This window comes from Corvus cornix, chromosome 2, assembly GCF_000738735.6.
Source record: "Corvus cornix cornix isolate S_Up_H32 chromosome 2, ASM73873v5, whole genome shotgun sequence".
NCBI classification, from domain to species: Eukaryota; Metazoa; Chordata; class Aves; order Passeriformes; family Corvidae; genus Corvus; species Corvus cornix.
This window is the reverse complement of record NC_046333.1, coordinates 104314386-104336565: the sequence shown is the minus strand read 5'-3', so window position 1 is coordinate 104336565 and position 22180 is coordinate 104314386. Positions and strand designations below refer to the sequence as shown.

The 22180-nt window shown below is 39.6% G+C and overlaps 1 protein-coding gene across 6 annotated transcripts in view; it reads right to left on the bottom strand.

Moving 5' to 3' along the window:
- DLGAP1 (DLG associated protein 1) overlaps positions 1-22180 on the bottom strand; it is a 414737-nt gene that overhangs the window by 59401 nt on the left and 333156 nt on the right. For 5 of the 6 annotated variants that reach the window (XM_039548527.1, XM_039548528.1, XM_039548526.1 and 2 more), the window contains one exon: positions 5791-5931. The exons of the other annotated variant lie outside the window; for it this stretch is intronic. In XM_039548527.1, coding sequence (XP_039404461.1) covers positions 5791-5931 — 141 coding nt within the window. The remainder of the gene's footprint in view (positions 1-5790; positions 5932-22180) is intronic. 6 annotated transcript variants of the gene reach the window in all.

Here is a 22180-nt window from a genome sequence, read left to right as displayed (position 1 = left end):
GAAACATGCTATGGTCTCTGAAGCAGAATTGGATGTTTTTGCATGATTAAACCAAAAGTTCGCTTTACCTTCCTTGCAGCACAACAGCTTTTGCACTGTTGTTTCCCCTTCCTTTTGATGCTCACCATCACTACTGAGAGTACAACCTGGCAAGACACTGGAAGTACTAACTCAGGAGTTTGGATGGTGCAATAAAGTTAATGCAACCAAGCACTTCTATTGTCTCAATAATGCTTCCATCTTGCTATCAGGTACTGGTTGCTCTGTGTTAATGCTACTTGCATGGCAGTGACAGCTTCTCTCAGGCAGGGTCCCCTGCAAGATTAGGTCTTCCCTAAGCCTTCTTTTCTCAAGGCCAAGCAAACCCAGTTATTTCCTCATATGGCAGACTTTCAAATCCTCTGATCATGCTTGTTTCCCTTCTCTGGATGCTTTCCAGCCTGTTCACATGTTTTTAGTCCATGGAAAGTCCCAGAAGACACTGCCTCCCTCCCTTTCCCCTGAGCCGCCTGCCACATGAGCTTTGAGTGAGCTGAAGTTTTCTCTTCTAAAGTCTAAAGCCTTTGGTTTAGTACTAACCTTCAGCAAGCCCAGCCAAATCCCAAACTCCACAATGCTGTGATCACTATAGCCAAGGCTATCACTGACCAAGATATTTCAAAGCAGGTTTTCTTGGTTTGTTAGTCCAGCAGTGCCTCATTCCTGCTTGGCACATCTCTTACATTTATATGAGGAAGTAATCCTCTTAGGCACTCCAGGAACTTGATGGATGACATGTGAGCTGCTCTACTGCTCTTCCAGCAAATGTCTGGACAGCTGAAATCATCCACATGAACCAGGTTCTGTTAATCTTCCAGAGCTTGCTTAAGTGCCCCAAATATGGCTTTGTTGGTCTTATTGTCTTGGTTTGGAGGTCAGTAGAAGCTGCCTACTGAAAGATCCCCCTTGAAGAGAACTTCTCTGATCTTGACCTAAAGGCATTTTGTAGGGCTGCCACAGTTGCCATGGTTGACTTCTACACATCAGAAGTGCCCCATAACAAAGAGCAAGACTCCTCCAGTTCTGCCTTTCCTGTCTTTTTGAAACAGCCTCTAGCCATCCACCACAATCCTCCAGTCATGTTAATTGTCCCACCATTTTTCAGTTATTCCTATGAATAACTCTGCTCTTGATGAAATCCTTAGTCCCTGGTGCCACTTGGGGCACCAGTTTAAATCTATGATGCTGTCTGCTGCTGTTCATGTGGACAGAACCTGCAAAGACTTTGTGCTTTTTTTGCCTCCCCGCTTTCAGACATTGAGAAGGCATTTTAAACACAAACATATTTATGAAGTTGGGTGTATTGAGAAAAGAACAAACAACAGAACACCAGCAATGAGTTTTGAAATCACTAGCTAAATTTTGCCTTCTAGCACACACAATCAATATTTATAGAGGTTTTTTTGAATTTATGTACCTGGAAGCCGTCTTTTTTTTCACTTGTGAGTCTCAATTTTGTGCAATTACTTACTAGTCTGATGTGATATCCTTTGCAATTCCTTAGTAGATTTTAATTTTTTTAACTGAAAAAAAATTTATTCTAATTTATTTGCATCATTGCTTCTTGAACTCACAGAGTAAAAACAAAACATCTAAATAGTTTTGCACATTTCATAAAAACAACAGATTTTCTTCCTTAGCCTTCTGCAATTCAATTTCAGCATTTTTGGCACACTTGTATCAAACCCACATTTTAAAATAAAATGTCCATCAAATAGGAAAGAACAACACTGATCAGGAAAGAAATGATGTTCTCCATCTTCCAACTGCACATCACAAAAGTTGCAGCTTCCTAAAAAGGACAACTTTGAAAAAGTAGTTGACAATTTTTAAGAGAAGTGAACAATGAGATTTTCTGCTATGTAAATACTTGAAGCTTAATTTTTAATTTGTTATCAGTAATAAACACAGGAGTGTTTCTACATGTCAGTAGATGGGTTTACAGGAACTTATCACATAACAGAGATAATGCTGCAGAACAACTGGAAACACACCGCAGCAAAGTGCTCCTCACTCTCTGCCCACAGCTGCACAGAGGGTTAAACTGAACAAGTCAGATGAAGGATTTGTTAGAATTAAAGGTATTAAAAAGCTGCAATTTGGCCCAAAGAGGTGACACAAAAAATCATTTTGTCATGACAGGCTTTGCCTCCCTTTGGCTTTTTGAAGGTGAAGGCACATGATGACTTGTTTTTTCTTATGGTTGGGAAGCAGGTGTCCATAGCCTCCAACTCACCTTCTGTCACTCACCTTCTTGATGCTGTGTCAGCAAGAACCATTTGGACCTTCCTTCTGGAATTCAGGGCCAAATAGCCCAAATTTGAAGATCAGAAGGAAGACCTAATGCCAGTAGTTCTTCATCTAGTAGCTCTTCTTTCTATCCTGTTCCCATGCCTGTGACTCTGGCAAATGACTCATTCACTTAAAGGGCATCACATACTTAGAGAGCTTTCTAAATTGGTACCATCCAGATCTTGCTTAGCAAAGCAGGCTCCTGGGACATAGAGCTGGGACTCAGCCTGCTGGAAAACCAGCTCAGGCTATATGCTGTTGCAATCTGGTGGTAATAGAAACCAGCAGTATATCTCCTAGGCCTCTTCTTCAGCCTGTTGTCAGTTCTATGTGTCTAGTATGTAACTGGCATCAGACAAAGGGAGGAAAGCCTATAGAGTTAGAAATAGAAAACACTCGCTAAACCAGATGCCTTGCAGCTATCATAGTTCCCACTTATTTTTGCACATCTTTAATAATTGCCAATCTGAAATGGCACCAGCTGACAAGCTGCAATATATAACAAATATGTTCATGTTTATATATGTCCCTAGTTTCCTTCCCCAAAAGTACACGTTTGAAAAGCCTCGTGTTGTGCAGCCTCACCCGAACATCTGCAATCATTTATGGACTAAAGCAGCCTGCCATCTCAGCCTAGGTTTTTCAGTGCACACTACAACTGATGTCATTTTGGTATTTTGTATTTTCAAAAGAAACAAACATGTTTCCAGGCAAACCACATCACAGAACATGCCACGGTTATCAGTTCAAAGAGCCTCACTGGTTCAGCAGCTAGGGCTGTGTTTCATCTAGTCTTCCTGAGGTCAGGCAGGGAAATGTTAGCCCAGGAACACACATCTGTGTGTACATACAAACAGCTTCAGTCTTCAGTTGTTCTCTCCTCTGCCCCCTGAAATAATCCTCTGCAAAGCACAAGAGTTGTCAAGCACAGGCTTGGCCAAGGGTAGACTTTCATATGAATCATGCTACGTTCTGGAGTGGGTGTGTTTGGTGTGTCATTTTAGGGATGAAGGAAAACAGACTGATGGAAATGGAGATTGTTACTGCACTGTGCCATCACATTACTAAAAAGAGATCCCTTAAACTTATATACAAAAGTATGTTCTGCTTATATTTTGTCTTTTTCGTAGCCAACACAAGAACTAGGGTAATAAATATACTCCCTAAGGATCCCAAGACAGGATTTGGGGTGGACCACTTAAACCTTTGCTTCTCCAATTTAGCAAAAGAAGCTAAACATAATTTGGGTTCCCAAAGGACCCATCATGGATCCAGGCTCCAGTGAGTAACAGTGATTAGTCTGGACACAGCAGAGGCAAAATAGAACTGCTTCTGGGGCTGCTCCTGACTAACCTGAACATGGTTTGAGTCAGTAACCTTATGCAAATCCTGGGCTGAGGCCTATGAAACTTTTCTGAAGCAAATTCAGCTGCATAAATGAAACTAAGGTGTCCTAGTAAAGGGGATGAGTGGACACTAACACCTCAGCATCAGCAGGCATTGATTAAACACTTTGATGACTTTGATGACAGGCTAACAGTGATAAAGTTCCATCAAGTTCTGAAGGCATCCAGTAAATTTTCCAAAGAATATCCTTTACTGAATTTAGAGGAATAAACTCTTCAGGGGACTCAAAGGAGTGAGGAGTTTTTTTAATATGTAAATCCTTTGGATTTACCTTGCTAAATGGGTTTGAACATAGCTGAGATAGGGAAAATATGCTGTAGCAGAAATGTAGAGGTTGTATTTCAGATGAGGTAGAAGGGCTTCAGTTTCAGAAGACCATAAACATCAAGTGAAGTGTCTTAATACCTTGATATAACAAACTCAGATAGAAATGAAGAAAACATAAAAGATGGCTGTAAGAGTGACTCAGAGTTTTACCCTTGGAAATCAGTCCCTGTGATGCCACTGGGACTACTATCCAGTGCTTCTCTTCCCTCTTTGTGGTCTGACATACAGAGGCATGCACTGATGTGACTAAAATAAATTTTATCATAGATTATATGTCCTCATGAAAGGGCTGCAAAGGGTGGGAGGCATTCAAAAGCACAGGTATCTAACAATGTGTTATTAAAGGAGATCTATATGAGCTTTACAAGCCATATTTTCCCAAGGGCAAGCTGATCTTTTTTTTCCTTGTTCTTACCATTGAAGATTTCTTTTCACAGACGCAGATCCTGAAAGATCCTAGTGAGAAATGACTCTTCATGTTACAAATGCCTCCTCTGCTGTCCCTACAATCTGCCTGGAAGAGCCTTTTGAGCTTTAAGGTAACATCACAATGTTTAGTTTTGAATGTAAGTCATGCTTGGCATTTCAGATTTTAACTGTTTGTAGTGCAAATATGACAGCTCCAATGTCTGCTGTTGCACTTTGGTCTTAAGAGGTATTCACCATGGTTTTATGTTTTGGGTGATGACAACATATTCCTTCAGGTCCATAAAACAGTTTGTTTTGGATATCTGTACTTAATGGAGGACAGTTGCTACAGCCACAAGCTCCTATGCAGCTTCTACCCATTCCCCAGCAAGCCAGTGTTCTGCAGGCCAAACATCAGGATTCATCATAAAAGCTGCTGTAGAAAAAATGTCATTTCCCATCACTTCAGTGCTACAATGCTGTTGCAGAAGAAACACTTGCACTACTCACGAGCTGTGAGCAAGTCACACACAAATGACACATGGACATGTTTAAAAGTCTGTAATGAAAATGTCCCCATTGAATGGGCTGTTCACAAAGGATCACTTCAGCTCCTTTCAGAGCATGTATTAAGGAAAAGGTTTGATGGTAGTTGTCTTCAGTGGTAGCAGGTTTTTTCCCCCTTTCTCTCTCTTTTTTATTATTTTAAAAAAAATTTAATCCATATTCACAGCACGGGTCTGGAAAACAGCTGTATTAGCAGAGTTGGAGGTAGAAAGAAACTGAAACTGGACCAAGGATACTGTATGACAGTATCACTTCTGAAGACAGCATGCTACCACTAAAGTCTAACTTTAGGTGTGCAGAGAGCCTCTGTCTTTACACTGACTATGAGAACAGCCCAGGGAGTTTTATTTTCCTAATCTGAAGTTGGTTTTATAATAACTTTTACTTCTCTTCATATTTCAGGAAGTATCAAATTTATACTTATACTGATTTTTACCTTCAAAATGTGGAGCAATTAATTACTTTGCAAGCAAGGAATCACACCTGACTTCGCTGAGATACTGATATTTAAACAGAGTTGTAAAACCAAACCTACTCGAACATCTGGTCTGCACAGAAATTTCTGAGACTTTCATCTATCTACGTCATGAAATACCTAAATACAGTTCTCCTTCTCTACGCCAGTAGTTGAGGCAAGAGTGTGATCCCAGTTCTCTCAGGGTTCTTTCTTACCTATCGGAAGAAAAAGGTTTACTGCCTGGATAATTCATGTATGGTTCTGTTTTAATTAATCAACAATTAAACACCCACCTCTAATAACGCCCAGATCTTTTAAAAGATCTTGACAATGCAAGTCATCCACCCGGATGTATGAAGCGTCTTCTATGTTCGCCACTGTAACAATGCCAAGATCCTCTTTTTGTGCTGGTGAGCTCTGTAAAGCTGACACACCTAAGAAGAGAATAGGCTCATCTCCATTAGATCTTAAACACCTGCAATAAAACTGTTAGGAAAAATAGTTTTGTTGCAGAATCCTTCACCTTGGCAGCATTGTGAAAGCCAAAGATATACAATTTAACATTGGGCTCAGCTGGGATTTACTTTGATATTCATCAGTGAAAGGGTGATTTTTACAGAATACCCTTTTGAGAATAGAAAAGAACTTTGAAGTCTTCTGCTGAAAAGACAGGTGAGCTGATCTTTGCTTCATATTCCACAGGTGACACTCAGTGTAATGGCTGTGGAAAGTTAAGCACTGTTTCAATAACAGAAACTAAAAGCAGTCAGTGCAGAAGCATTCATTACATGCACGGAAGAAGCAGACAGTGACTCTCCACTTTAGTCCTTTGTCTTGGAAGGTCAGCAGTGAATTGGAGAAGCTTTCCACCTGCCCCAGCATTGTGTGAAGTGTAATGGAATTGGGTCAGTTTTTTCACTGAAATGTTCTTCTAGAAGATACTGGCATAGATTCACTTTGGGGCTGACTGTGTTTTCTTTCAAACAGTTACTGCAAATTGAGCATCTGCAAGAGCCTCTGTATGGAGAGCCCAGGGGATGCACTTTTCCTGGTCGTGGCCAGCTGAAACTTCATGGGCAGAGGGTAGCCAGACTTTTAGCAGGCATAAAATGCAGGCATAGCTGCGGAAAGGGCAGCCTATCTCCAGTAAGTAGATAACCCACTTGCTTCTTTCCTATCTGGGTATCCAGATTTCCTTCCATGGAAGACTAGATCAGCTGGGGAGATGGTTGCAGCCTGGTCATTTTCCACATGCAGGACTCTGAGGAACCAGGACTCTGAGGGTACATGGACTTTACCAGTCAAGACACAGGCACTCTGACCGAGTATGGGCCTGCGTGGATGGACCAGGAGAAAAGACTCCTTTAATAAACAAGTGAAAAAGGTTACTTTTCTATTGCCTGCTATCTCAGTGTAGAGATACACTGAACTGCAAGGCTCTAGTATTGTGGAGAGATGTAAAAAATTTACTGGAGGGTGAGTGGGTGTTACGCAGCAACTGCTTGGTACAAAGAAGCAGTACATTGGAGTCAGCACTGAAAATCGGTGAAGAACACCAACTCTTTCAAATATCATTAGAATTAATGGTTTCACCATTTACATTTTGTAGAGACATGTCACCTGAACATTTTTTTTTGGCTAGAAACCTCACGCTATTTTCAAACACTGTGTCCTGAGGCACTCCTTTCTCCAGTAGAACAATAACTCCCTCTGGTGTTTGCCTGCTATTGTTACTGCCTCAGCCACAGCCTGGGAAACCCTGACAGAGGAAGGAAACCCTGTCAGATGATGTATGAACGCTCTTTCCTTAACCGATGGCATTTTACACTTTGGGCAGAAAGGCCATTGCACCCACAGGGCCGGCCCCAGTGGCGCTCAGGTCGGAAGGGAACATCACTGCATCGGGAAAAGTGGAATGCCGAACTCCGCTGCTGCCGAGGGCTCATGCTGCCAAAGACTCATTTACATGCTCCCTGCATTTATTTAATTACATCAACAGTAGGCTTATTGCAATGTGTCTGGATGCTTTATTCGATGAACGCTGGAACTTACCAATCCAGTCCCGAGAGGGTTGGGATACACATAGGGACATGTCAAATGGCTGGATGATAGTTCAGAGTTAATGAATTGCTGTGCTCAGCTCTTGGGACAGACAATGTGGAACTGTCATTCAGCTGCAAACATATTTACAGGAATGCTGCCACAGCTTTGAGGCTCAAATCTGACCTACAAGTAAGTTACAAGCTCACATCTGCAGGCAGAGGAAGCAAAATGAGATGCAAAAGAATTAAGCTCCTGCCCTTTGGACTAGACGTTATCTATCTATTGACATAATATGCTGACTGTCAATTTTCTTAATTTAAAATTTACTAGAAAATCTAAAATTTTAGTCTTAAATATATATTGCACAATAATTTTAAAGTACACAATACTTTTTTTTCAGATTTCAGCTGTAATCAGATGATGAAAACAAATCTCAAGACAAGATGAAAGACACTAAACATTTGAGTTATGCATTTCGCCAAAGACAAGAGGCTATTTTGATGGGCTGTTTAATAGAAATTTCTTCCTGTGATCATTCAACTGGATGCTCACTCCAAACAGCCCAGAGGCTTTTTATATTTGACCTAAATGTCTGGATTTTTTCTATTTTCTTCAGCATATCACAGAACAGGAATCTGTAAGCTGATTATTGTTGCTTAATTCACTTCTGAATGCAAACATCTTTGCATATTTCAGACACTGCTATATATAGAGCTGAAATCAGAAAAGCTAAAAGAGCTTGAAAGCTCAATCTAAATCCCAACTGTCTGGCTCCCTGGCCAATGCCTTGTATTATACAAAGTGTGTAACCAACCTACACCTTTGATGTAAACCAACTCTCTTTTAATGTGCTGTAATCTCTTATTCCCTTTGTCTCTCAAATAATAATCCTCTTGCACATGGTAATCCTCAAAATCACATATGCTCTTTAAAGCTTTTCTTTTGGAAAGTGTTCACACCCATTTTTCTGGGCACTGGCAACTAAATATTACAGAAAACCTAATTCTTCTGACTTTGATCAAGACAGTCTGAATTTTTCATATTCCACATTTACTGCTTGGCTGGAACTGGGTCAACAAAATGAATAAACAGTTTCTAGTTGTCCAACAGAACAACAGTGTGAGGACTGTTTGTTTGGCCAAGGCAGAGGCACAAGATGTTTGGGAGAGTTAACAGGAAACAAGTAAAATGACATTTTTTATTTGGGTTATAAAACAGAAAATGAAGTTTAGTCGTCTAGAATGATTTAAGAACATGTTCTCCTGGTCTATTAAAACAAGCTAGTAAAAGAAAAATTCTCACCTCCTCAGCAGTAATAATCAAGCCCCCTAGCACTGGCTCCTGGACACTTACAAACATGCTACTGGCTACTCAAAGTTTCATTACTGTAAGGTTATATATTTTTAGATACTGCCACCTTAAATCAGACCTAGAGGTTGAGATTAGAATTACTTAATCAGATCAGCATGTTGATTTAAATGATCTAATAATGACAAAAGTTGATGACTAGAATGGAAGTCGCATCAGGTCAGATGTAAGATCCTAAGTGACATAAACTGCATTAATTGCAGGACATGAGTAAGAGGTCAAAAAGAGAGATCTTTTAAAAGGTCTTAGGAAGACCTTTGTATTTGTTGGCAAATGTGCACATTGCCATCAGGAATTCTTAGCAAGCTAGGGGGAGTGCTGAGGCACAGTTTGCAGTGATAGCACAACCTGCTGATCAGACCACCTTGTATTGTCTGTCCAAGCCCAGCCAGTTTCCCTCACTCACTCCCCAAAAGACCAAGCAGAGAAATTTCTCCTGGTTTGCTTTTTACAGAGAGTAGGGTCTGCTGTTCTGTCAGCAGGGCAGATCCTGGTTCTACTTCTGACGTCTAGGGGCGTTTTACTTTTTTGCCCTTGTTGGGAGGTGCTTCCCCCCATCCTTGGGCAGGTGAAATACCCATCCATAACCCCTCTGTGTTGATCTGTCCTACACAGACATGTTATCTCCCCTCTCCTGAGCCATCAGAGCTGGCAGAGTGAGAGATCAGTCCTGGGCTCTGGGTCAGCTGCTGACTCACAGCAGCTGCCCTGGGGATGATGGATACACAGACCTGAGCTGAACAGCACAGCTCTCTGGCATCTCCGGTTGGTGTTTCACTGTGCTTGTTATCTGATCTTGTCACTACAAGAGGCTTAAAGTTGCTCCTGAAGTCCTGTGGAACTCTCATTCTTGTACAAAATCAAATAATTTTGCACTTTCTTCCTACTGATTATAACCTATACCTCATGAGTCACAAACCAGAACACAAACTTCCCAGTTTTGAGAGTCTGAGGAAAGGGATCTTGATGATCTCTCAACCTAAGCAGCTTTGAACTTCTGATGTTTAGGGATGCTTCACAGACCTGCAGGTCCCTCCTTGCAGTGAACTGTGGTAGCACATGTGTGGTAGCTCAAAGAACATCACCCAGGCTTAACAAGAACAATAAATAGTACCAATAAACACTCCAAGCTGAAGTGGGCTGCATGTGGGAATCAGGCAGTACTATTTCTAAAAGAAAGGCAGGAAATTAGGCTCTCTTATATAATTTCAAATGTTTACAGTAAATCAGCAAAATTAATGGTTGTAGCAGATAGAAACTCTGCTCTGACTGAGAAATTCACTATACTCCAAGCAAACTAGCCAAATATTAATTTCCTTACAGCTGTTTTCGCCATTTATTTCTTTGATTTCCCAAAACGATGTCAGCTGAATTTTCTCATGAGTGCAAACATTTGTGTTGCAAAAAATAAGAAACTCAAGGATTTAATCCATTTTTAGGAAATAAAGTTAACTTATCAACTATAAGTGCTAATCTTCTCATCTCACATGAAATCCAGAAACTTCAGATAGATATAAAACAGGTAACTTGACTCTTTGCACAAAGATTTAGATTCTAAACATTGACAGCAAACACCTGTCAAAAGGAACCAGGTTTAATTTGGTGAACCGAAAAAAAGGGAGGTATAATACCAAGGTTACAAGCAAGATCCCTAGGAAGATGCTGCACAAATTTTTTCATGCAGATGTATCAATGCATATAAAAAAAGTAACCTCATCTCTTCCATTGCTCTCTCTAAGGAGGATCAAAAGTCCAGCCATCAGAGGGAGAAAGCATCCATCCTTGCTTTCTTTAGTCCTCACCTAGGTGATGACAAACAACTCTGGTCTGCCAAATCTTAATTAAGTAATCATTTTCCCAATCTTTGTTAGCAGTGTATTGATTAGACAAGCACAACTATTAAATTTTGAAATATGTTCCTTTGTTCAGTTTCTGAACTTTTAAAATCTGTGCGTTCACTCCTAAGTCACCGCTTTAATGTTGATTGAAAGACATTTTCTTGAGGTAACTATATATATTAAAACAATTTAAAAAGATCTTAATTAAAATGAGGTTAAATGAACAGAAATTAAAATAGAAACAATTTTAAAACTATAGAATAGATGCTATTACTATGAGAAAAAGAAAACTTTAGTATTCAGATGGGAAGCTTAATGTTATCAGCACTCACAAGAGTAGAATCAGAAGGTCTAGAGTAAAACTCAAGCTCCAATTCCCTTTTTATTTCCATTTTTTCATCAGTGATACAGGGCTAATCATCCTTACTGTTCTCATTTGTGGATTGTTGCAAGGATGAAAAATACAATGTCAATGTTGAGTACTATCATAATTAGTTTTACAAGTGGGAATGGAATAATGAAGATACATCATAAAAGTAAAGAAATTGGGTATTTGAAGCCATAAATGCACAACACTGAACACATCCAGAAATAGTAAAAATCTGGTGAGGAAAAGGAATGAATCTTTTTTTCTTCAGTAGCAATGAAGCAAAATTTCAGAAATCACAATATGATTTTTTTTCCCGACGTATTTCCAACAAAGGAGGTCCATTCTGAAAATCTTTATGGAACAATTTTTGAAAGTTAGTACTATCACAAGTGCAACTGTCTTTTGATGCATGCATGTATGGGTAGAGTCTTAAGATTTTCGCTTTGCAGAAGAGTGGTTGTATAGACAAAGAACAGGAATATGTAACTAGTAAAATTTTGTAGTTAAGTGGATTCTAAAACAGCTAGTGATACATGAGAAAAGAAACTACAAAGTTCTTTTTAATTATGTCTCTGTATTAAAAAAGTTAACTCTTCCCACCTGAAGAGTTCATGGAGGACATAAATAGCATAATAGTATAACTAACCACAGAAGAAGAAAAAATGTCCTTAAAATATTAAAATTAATGTCAGCAGAAGCCATCAGCCAGAGTTTAAGATAATACACTACAAGCATAATTGGCTTATTATTTTTCCAGGCAGTCAGTAGAACAAGATGAATGGCATACCTTACAAGTTACAGCAGTTTATCAGTTGCTTATGAACTAGTTTAACCATATTGCCCTATAAGTGTATGTCCATATATCAGGCAAAGATCTCACTCCCTTTTTTGAGTCACAGACATCATCTGTTTACCTCTTTTCTGCAGTGGATTTTTAGGATTCACTCCACTGACAAATATGGGAGTGAAACACTTTGGAAACTTTGTCCCTTTAACTTTTTTACTCCTAATCTCAGCAAAACTTCACAGCAGCAAGCACCTGCTTATTATTCAAAACAATGTTGCTTAGCAGCCTTTGGCAAGTTTCCCTTCAGAAGAGACAGTCAAAATTAATCCTACATTTACATTTATGGCTAAAACACAGAAGTTCCAACTCAACTCCTTTTTCTATTCTAAATCAATACGAAGGCTTAAACTCCCATGTGATTTTTGGTCTAATTTCATTTGTTTAGGTTGCAGGAACAGGCACTGATGTAGTTATTTTTTCAAAAATAAGCTCAAGGTCATCTTAAATTCTGTTCTAAAAAAAACCCCAACTTTAGAAGAAATTAAGTGAATCAGGAATACATCATGGATAACCTGCAGCAGGGTATATGAAACTTGCTATTTGCTGTGGATGTCAGTGCTTTTTATGACCTGAGGACCCCTCTGTACATTATGCAAAAAGAGGATAAGACCAAAATGACAGAATTTTAAAAGTGACTCTAAAACTATTAGATTTTGGATGCTGACATGCTTACCTTCATGGTGCTACGCATTTCTGTTCTGACTAATTAAAATGTGAAAGAATTTTAAAATGAACCAACAGGACATCAAAAGTGTAACACCATGATACCTAAGTTTGCTTGTGTACCAGCCATACTGCTGATAAAAGATGGAAAGAGGCTCAGTGGGCACTTCCACCAGCTCCCTCAGTACCCTTGGGTGATCCCAGCCAGCCTCATAGATTTGTGTGTGTCTCAATGATGCAGCAGGTCACTGACCATTTCCCCTTGGATTATGGGGGCTTCACTCTGCTTCATCCCTGTCTTCCAGTTCAGGGGCTGGGTACCTGGAGAACAACTGATCTTACAGTTAAAGATTGAGACAAAGAAGGCATTAAGTACCTTGGCCTTTTCCTCATCCACAAGGATGTTTTCCTTTCTATTTCAAAGTAGCATTAAAACCTTCAGTTAAGATATGCAGGTCTATCACTATGTCAAATCCCAAGCTTTTAACACCAAACACACGATTAGTGTTGTCAGATCTGTCAAAATTCAACAACTTCAGCAGATATTAAATGCAGTAGCACCGACTCTGTTGTCAGCAGCTGGTTGGCTCTAGCAGTGCTTGCCGCAGGACCGAGCCTCTCTGTGAGGGTTCTAAGCCTTCCTGCCTCCTTTTGCTCCCAGCAGTCCCTTGGGGTGACCTTCTGGGCTTTTCACCTTCTCTAAAAGACCCTGGGAGAGCCTGAGCACAGGGTAAGCTTTCTTGATGATGGAGGGATAGTGAAGGGATTTAACAGGTGGCTGGTGGCTTGACTTTCTGTTTAATTGACCATCCTAATGCTGCCGAGATCAAATTATATTGTTTACAGCATGTTATGAAACACTAGTTTGGACAGGCTATTTTTCATTATTACTGAAATCAAGTAACTGAATGCAAAGGACAGCTGTGCGAGAAACATATTTTGTAGCCAACACCGTATTGTATTACACTATTCTGTCAAAAGGCACTCACTGAATGCCAGGGGGTGTAAGTTTTCACTGCATCAAGACTTCTGAAGCCCCATCTTTTCTGAATAAAGACATATTATGAAAAACACAAAAAAAAAATTGAACTTCAGTTTTCAAAGAATTTCTTGTACAGTTGCTACATGCTCAACTCTTTATGGCTCAAGCTTTAAAATCATAAAACCAAATAGATATATATATGTAAGACTTATGAAAGCTTTTCATGCCAGAAATTGATAATTTCAACTTTGATACATCAGGCCCTTAAAGGATTTGAAAGAAGCAGCTGCACAGAACAATTAGGCAGCTGGAGATCAACCTTCTGCAGCAATATAAAGCTCCAGTCTCTGAGCCTACAGGGATATGCGGTATCAGATTTTAAGTAGTGACGTCTTAACATGCAGAAGAGCTGTCACTGCTGTTTTCAGTTTCAAGAAGGAAATTATTTCTGGGGGTAGAGCCAAATTTAAAGGGGAAACATTTTGGGAGGGTATTAAGGCTGAAGCTGGAAGCTCTTTGAAATGGTAAACATGTTTGAAACAGCAAAGTTTAAGTCTTTCTTTTAATCATTACCTATCACTACTTCTACCTTTCCCAAAATAATTGATTTTTGACCTTGTTTACACTGTGTTCTAGTGAATTTGTGTGCAATAAGGCTTGCAACTCAAAGGAAAAATGGAAGCAGCTTATGGAATCAACTTTATTCCAGCCTTTTTAAGTCTCTGCATTTAAAAAAAAGTACTAGCTTTCTTTATATTTGAGATTTTATTAGGATGATTGGTTAAATCTGTAGGCCATTAAATACCACACAGAGAGCATACAAAAGTGCTCTACATGTACCAGCATTGGATACTGGAAAAACTGGGCAACCTCTCTGAGAACTAGTCAGGTACTATAGGATTCTCAAAGGTGCATAGTTGTATTTGCATCTTCTGCTTATAAACAAACTCCATATGACAGTGGAAATAACTTAGAGTCTCATTATTAACAGAAATTGTTACAAAATCTGAACATGGGAGATCCCAGAGGAAACCACACACAGAGAGGCATAACTTAAACTAAATTGAAGTTGGGGAGAAATCAGAGGACAGATTAGTTATGAAGTCTATATTACATATTTTCCTGTATAATCAATATAGCCATCTATCTGCACATAATACATAAGATTTCCTTGAGGATGCTCTCAATATATGACCTGTACTCAAAATGTAAAAAAAATCACAGCCCATATAAGCCTTAACTTAGCCCAATTGGCTATTTCTTCACAAAATGGCTCCTAATTCAGTAGAGATTGGGGGTAGGAGGTGATCACCTCCTACATGCAAAGGAGAGCTCCCTGTGGCTTCAGTTCTACCTCAGCACTTAACCAACCAAATAAGCATCTCCTGCCAGAGACCTATGAAACAAGTCCAAAGCAGGCAGACATGCTCCTGCCCATGGTAGGGGGTTGAAACCAGCTGATCTTTAAAGGTCCCTTCCAACCCAATTGGTGATTCTGTGTCTTTCCAACACCTGCAGGAAATTGCTCGTTTAACACCACACAGGAGATTTCTGTCAAATGCAGGGAAGAATCCAGCTCCCCAAGGCAGTTTTTGTCTGCCTTCGTGAGCAATTTTCACTCACAGCTTCTTCATCAAAATGTTCTCCAGTCTTATTTATTTCTATCCTGTCCTGTTGAGTCACTTTGAATTTCCCATGTTTTAAAAACCAACTACTTCAAGTTAAAGTCTAGTAAAATTTATCTTTCTAAGTTTTAAAGCTCTTCTGGGCCTTTTTGGGAAACTCACTATATGGAATAGGATGAACATGATCTACCTCAAAGCATAACAGACTTGAGGTTCTTTCCCAGATGGTCCCAGCTGAATCTCCCTGTGATCATAGTGGGTCCTCTTAGAGATCCCAGTTTAACACTCTTCCTCCTGTGGCCTGCCACCTAAGTCTTCTTGCCTTGTCTGTCACTACCATCCTGATTTTTACTCCCAGGCTTACAACAATGCCATTCTGTCTCCTTGTCTATCTCAAGAGTCAACAAGCAGTTTATAGGTATTCTATGGGGAGACTACTTTGTCTTCCTGATATTTGCTCTTGCAGCTCCCAAAGAGAATTTGCTTAAGCAAACACCTTCCCCCGCAGTTGAACATTTTTTTCCAATTTTATTTTTTAAAACAAAGTACATCACCATGGTCTAGTGCTTGAGAGGTTTTTTCCCTTCAGCAAGTGAGAAAGCTTTAGTTTCGGGAAGAAAAATATCTTGTTGAATATGTTATGCATTATCTTTCTTTTTTAAAGATGACTATGAAAGACAGCAAGTGCTTGGGTCTCTTTACTAGGAAGCAATGTTTGCTACAAACAGGACTTTAAGGGAGCCAGGCATCCATACATTAAGTGAAGATCTCTGGAAGAACTCATTAGCTATTTGCTTTAAGTGATTCCCTTTGTTTCAACATGATCGTATATGCTTAAGTAAAGCCAGCTGTTCTCAGGCCTCGCAAAAGTGATCTCTCTCTGTGAATGTGAAAGGCCAGAGAGCTGCAACACTGCTTAGCAGGGCTTATTGCTGATGGTAATGAAGAGCAATCGGGTCAGGGGAGGAAGCAGCCACATCTCATTTTCATCTCTGGTCTGCTGGAAAGCTATGACCCACATTTGCAGTTACCTCCAAGAAAGTTCTCATTTATCCATTTCCAGTTTGAGATGATCCTTTGTCAAAAGCACAAGGAGGTATCCTTCGGGGGAATGTGGATTCATATTGTAACTTTCTGCCTGGGACCAATTTGTGCACTAAATTAGGGGTGGAAGTAATGCAAATTGTTGATGTAAGGAATGTAAACAGGAAAATCCATTTAGAAATCTTTCAAGATTGAATAAAGCTGACAAATTAAAAATTCACAAAACTGAGGCACAACAACAGTTTTCAGGAAAATAAGCATTGTTAATAACAAATTTGCAAACCTCTGCACTTGAACAGGCACATTTCAAGTAGAGCACCTGTTGAAATATCTTAATAGCCCTCCACATCAAAAATATCATTTCACATCCCTGTTTCCTGGATCAGATGTCAGTCTCCTTGGAAGCAGGAGGTGCAGCCAATAACATCCTCTGTTTCATTTTCAACAGTGCTGGCTCGTTGTGGCTTTCCAAGCATTCCACTATTCCTGTTTTTCTAGACGTTGTGAGAACATTTCTCATTTTCACAGATGAGGGGGATGATGCACGATTTCCAGAAAAGTGAAAGACAAAGGGCACCCTGGCTCAGCTCACACTGCGCTGCAGTTCACGCTCAGCTGAGCTTCACTCCTGGGGACTGTCTGTCCTCAGCACTGTCTGCAGCTGTGAAATTCAGAGTCGTGCCTTGGCTGCTGCGAGCTACAGCATGGCAAGGTCACACATGGCAGCCTGTCAGGCACTCAGGAGATGGAGGAACTAGCACTAAGCACACCTGCACGATTTTGTTGTGATTTCACAGATATCCTCAGCTGCTCAGCTTCAAAAGACATGAGATTAACAGGCTTACTTCTGATATACGAAGAGGATAATCTAGGATGTATTTATTTCAGGGCAAAATTCCTTTTGGCTATGGAAACAGTTTTGCCTTCAGTGTGCACTAAGAGTTTTTAACATTTCAGTTAGAGTACATTGAAACAAAAATGGATTAGCTCATAACTTTTCAGATATCAGAACTACACTTAATTCAAACTACTGCTGTTACTACCAACCTAATTCTTGTAAAAGGAATTGTATTTAGTTTAAGCCTAGTTAACAGTTTTGTATCTTGCGCTGGAGCAGATCCTTATGGCCAATTCTGACCCATTAGTAAGAGAAGGGTTCCCTGAAAGCATCAAATCTAATAAATCAACACATGCAAATGCAGTTATTAAAAAACTTGACCCTGTGCCACACAGTTCATGCATCTGAACGAGCCACAGGCCTTACTTTTGCCATAAATGTTACATTTTTAAATTTGTAAGTTGAAAGAACACAATATACTGTAATTGTACTGTATTGTAACAACACGTTCAAGAAGAGATTTTTGTAAAAGAACTATCATGAAGTGGAACTGAGCCAGCCAGATTACTGGCAAAGCTTCCTGCTGAATATGATTAGATAAAGGGAAAATGGAGAAAATTGATCCTCTCAGCAGAATTTGCCATAATTATATGCAGGATGAGGAATTAGTTATTACTCTGCTGTTAAATTCCTCAAGTGGCCAGAAGAAACGTTCTTGCATAATCTGCTTTTTCAATCTAGTCCATGTAAAATGAAGATCCTGTTAAGAAAAATGGAGATGAGGCTGAGCAAGTTCTATAAACCTGGTAATTTTTTCCCCTAAAGGTTAGATAGTGGAAAGGGGTAGTGGGATTGCCTTACCAGCTCTTCTCCAATAGCCTGCTAACTTTTGTTTAACAGAAATTTTCATTTTAAGAAGTAAAATCACTGAATTTCACGCATGCATTCATCCCTGGCAAGTTGTAATGCAGGATAGCCTCAGCTCAAATGCTATTCTTGTAAGGCAACATCTTTGTAATGGTTCATTGCCAGCCTGACCTGAACTCTGCCTCATCACGTTGTTGTGATTCAAATTCTCATGTTTTTACTAACACAACAGGACTTTTCTGATTGCAAACTTCTGTTTATGCAAGGAACACATGGCTTGGAGCTTTCTCATTACCGCCTTATGCAAGTGGAGATGGCAGTAATAAGATGAAATAAGAATTCAAAAAAGATACAGAAGATTCATTAACAAAACAGGAAATAGGGTATATAGCTTAACAAGAAGAGGGGGGGATTGCTCTTGATGTTCCTGAGTGCAGTGAAATAGCAGCTAGGTGGGCACTGCTGGCCCATGGGCCAGCAGCTGAATTTGGTGACAGAGGGACTGTGAGCCCATCTATACAAGTGGAATCCATCTCAGTGCTTCTCCTTTCCAAAAATCAGAAACAGTTACATAATTATTCAAACTAGCAACATGAAACAGAATGAGAGGAAAAGGAAACAAAAGCAAGAAGCCGTGAAAAGGGACAGCTTTTCTGAAAGAGAATTATACAGAGTTAGAAAGAACTAGAAAAAAAGCACTGGTATTGTATGCTTGCAGATTAGCAATGATCTTTCTTTAAATTCAGTCTGTGCTAGTTATCCACATTTCTTTCCTTACAGAAGTTGCAAACATGATGGTTTCACAGTTCATGACCGGGTGGGTGACGTTAGCTGCTGTATTTCTACAAGCCACACATATCCAGTCTGCTGAGAAGGCCTCACTATAATTCTACTTTAAAACACAAAAAGGGAAAAAAGGAAAAAGAAAATCTGATTTACTACTAGGGACCCAGAAAAATCTCTCAGGTTGCCAGAGTTGAAACACTGGCCTCTCGTCTTCACTTCCTGTGTTTAACCCATTCCCTTTCTTCAGACAGGAATGACACTTTTCTGCTGGAGCTGCCCAGTTTGTCCAATAACAAATTGGACTAGGAATTGAAAGAGAGCTCTTCGTGCTAACCAGAAGGGTGCAACTGGGAGAAACCAAAAAATTAAAATACAGGCAAAATTTAGAGGAAATTACTATTACAGCCATGGGTGATTAATATGCATGTGCACAGGGGACTGTTGAAGACTAGTAACATTATTCAGTAATGCTTTTAGGAGATATAAAATGTGGCTATATAAATGATGGGCATCTGGAATACTCTCTGAAGAATCTGTAGTCTGACTTCTGGAGGGGTGTTGCTGGCTGACAAACTAAAAGATATCTACATTTTTCATAGGCAGCAAAATATGAAAGATAAAAATCTATGTGATTAAAATAGCTATGTACACATCATTATTTTTCTCTAAAGCAGTATTAAAGAATGGTTGGAGAGCCATTATCTATAAAAATCAGAATAAATGGCCTAGGAAAAATGGTGACTGATATGATTGTCATGAGGTCATCAGATACTGTTTACTAAACAGCCGTTTTTATTGAGGAAATGAGCCATGCCATTAGCTTCAGTCTGTCCCCATACAAATCTTCATTAACTAACCACTTCTGTGAAGCATGGCAAACAGCTCAGTCTTGATTATTGTGGGAAGTCATCAGGGACTGCACCAGAGAAATCAGTGTAAATACAAGTCCAGGAGAAGACATGCCAGTTGCCTTCGAGTTCAGCAAGTATTAAAGTATTAATTCACTGGAGATAAATAGGAATCTGCAGTGAGAGTATAGATGAATCAAAGTGTATGAAATAAAAAGTCTTTTATAAAAGCACATTTTAAGCAGACAAACTGATAAGAATCAGCAAAGCAGCTAAAGTATAAGTGGAAAGCTGACTGGCAGATGACGTGTGCATCAGCAGCACATAGCAGGCCTTGTTCTATAAAATTATTTAATGACATTACCACTTTTGCAATGTGGACTTATTTTCATTTAATCTAATTTGAGAAATGCAACACTTTCCTTTATTTGATGAAAAGCCATCATTTTGTAACCTACTGCAATTTTAGGAAGATGTGTGCTAATTTGGATTTTGCAAAATCGCTACAAACTGCCCCAGTAGAAAGATACCCACTAGTTCCTGATACTTTATCAAAAAAGCAAACATGCACCACTTTTATTTTACAAGTGAAGTGTTTTTCATAACAATATGAATGAGCTAGATATTGCTGAGAGCTTGAATTAATAATTTCCCTGGGCTTTTTTTCTCTCCCCTAAGAAGCATATTGTCATGCTCCAATAATAATAATAATAATAGACTTTTCAGGAGAATAAAATTAGATGTAAAAGATGATGTCAGATGATGCCGATGCAGCCAGTGCACTTCAGTGTCAGAGGCTGACAGTGCTTCAGGCCCCATATTAGTTAATGTCATGTTGAAAGTGAGAAAAAGGAAGCCTACACCAGGTGGGTATGCCTAATCCTGCACCCATGATTAATGTCACATATTCCCAATTACTACACTTCCATTGTTTGAGAACCACACTGCGGTTTTTTGGAAATTAGTGATGGTGGTTGACAACTTCAATTACATAGGTTTTGGCCTGGGATAAAAAATACTTTGTTCCTTGTGCATCCGCATAGGCATTGGCCAGAATGCCACCCTAAAAGAGTCCCTGACACTCTTCCACGCCTGCTGGAGAGGCAGTGGTCTGAAGATGGAGTGAGGCTTCCTCTCCACATCAGCAATATCTGGCAAAGCTAGTTTTTGCCAGTTCTTCGAAAGACACGCATGTACTAAACTTAATGTGCTGAGGAGGAGAAAACAAATGGGCTGGGAGAGGTGCACATGATTGCATGCAAATAGAAACAACCCCTTTAATGAAGTCATGCTAGTTTGCAATGGGTGGTCTTTTTTTATCATTATTTAGCACATGTATATGAAATATTGTGGCAGCGGTCAATTCCCAACACGGTGTTATGGACAACAGCTGCAAGGCACCCAGTATTCCTCGATCTTATTCTGCTGAGCATGATCTCCTTGCTAGATTTGGAGGAGGAAAGACACAGTTGCCCGTTCAGTCTCTTCCATTTATGGATGTGACAGAAACAATCCTGACATTGGGTAAAAAAATCAGTTTTTGTTGTGCTGCAAATTTGCCTGCTACTACAGGATAGGGGAAGTGTAAATATTTACCTCACTGACACTTCCCATGATCTTATTTTTTTACAGCAAAATGGAAAAAACCCCTAGCATCTGAAAAGATACCCTGGAAATTGTTTTGCAAGCAACGTCTGTATTATCCCCTAGAATCTGATTGCCCAGTTTAAGATTTCAACAGCAAAAGGGACTAGAAAAACTTACATTTGTATCTTCTAAAAAAATCATAAACTGGAATCCAATGGATTCATGCTCCTGCCCCAGACTCCTCTGGTTGTAAAGGTACCAGCAGTGAAATAGAGGAGCCAGATGTTTCTGTGACACCAGGCATTCAGAAATCATGAACTGGTTCTATGATGGTGGCAGCTGAGGACACTCAGCATCTTCTACAACCAGATGTTCTGCGAGCAAATTTTGCAGGAAAAGAAAGACGTGTCTCAGTTTTGTAACTTAACAGGCTGATCTGATCTGCAATATTGTACTTAAAATATAAAGAAATGTATCTGCAAAACAGATGGGGGAAAGCGTTCCCCTTCATTTGATGAAATTCCAACACTGCTGCTGTAGTCCCAAAACTTCCCACGGCTATTCAAGCTTTCTATCCAGTCCCTACTTATCTGTCATGTTCATTATTTTCCATTCATTCATTTTGCCAGGCCTTTGAAGGCAATAAAGGGATTCTGGACAACATTGACTTGATGGCCATCTCATATCCCTCTATATCTCCTGCCTGCAGGGAAACTGGTTTCTCATCACAACTGGAAAATATGTTCTAAAATTAGTGTCAAAAACTGGCTACACTGGGAGCTCAAAGAGCGTCAATAAAATGTGCTAGACAGCGCACCATCTCCACCTAGTCTACACACCAATTCACACACGATGAAAGAATAAAGAGATGACAAAGTATCTTGGAAAAATTCAGGTTAAAAGCTCTATGCATCTGTTTCTCATCATCAACTATTCACACAGGGAAAGGTGTTACTGATTCTACATAATGAATGAGT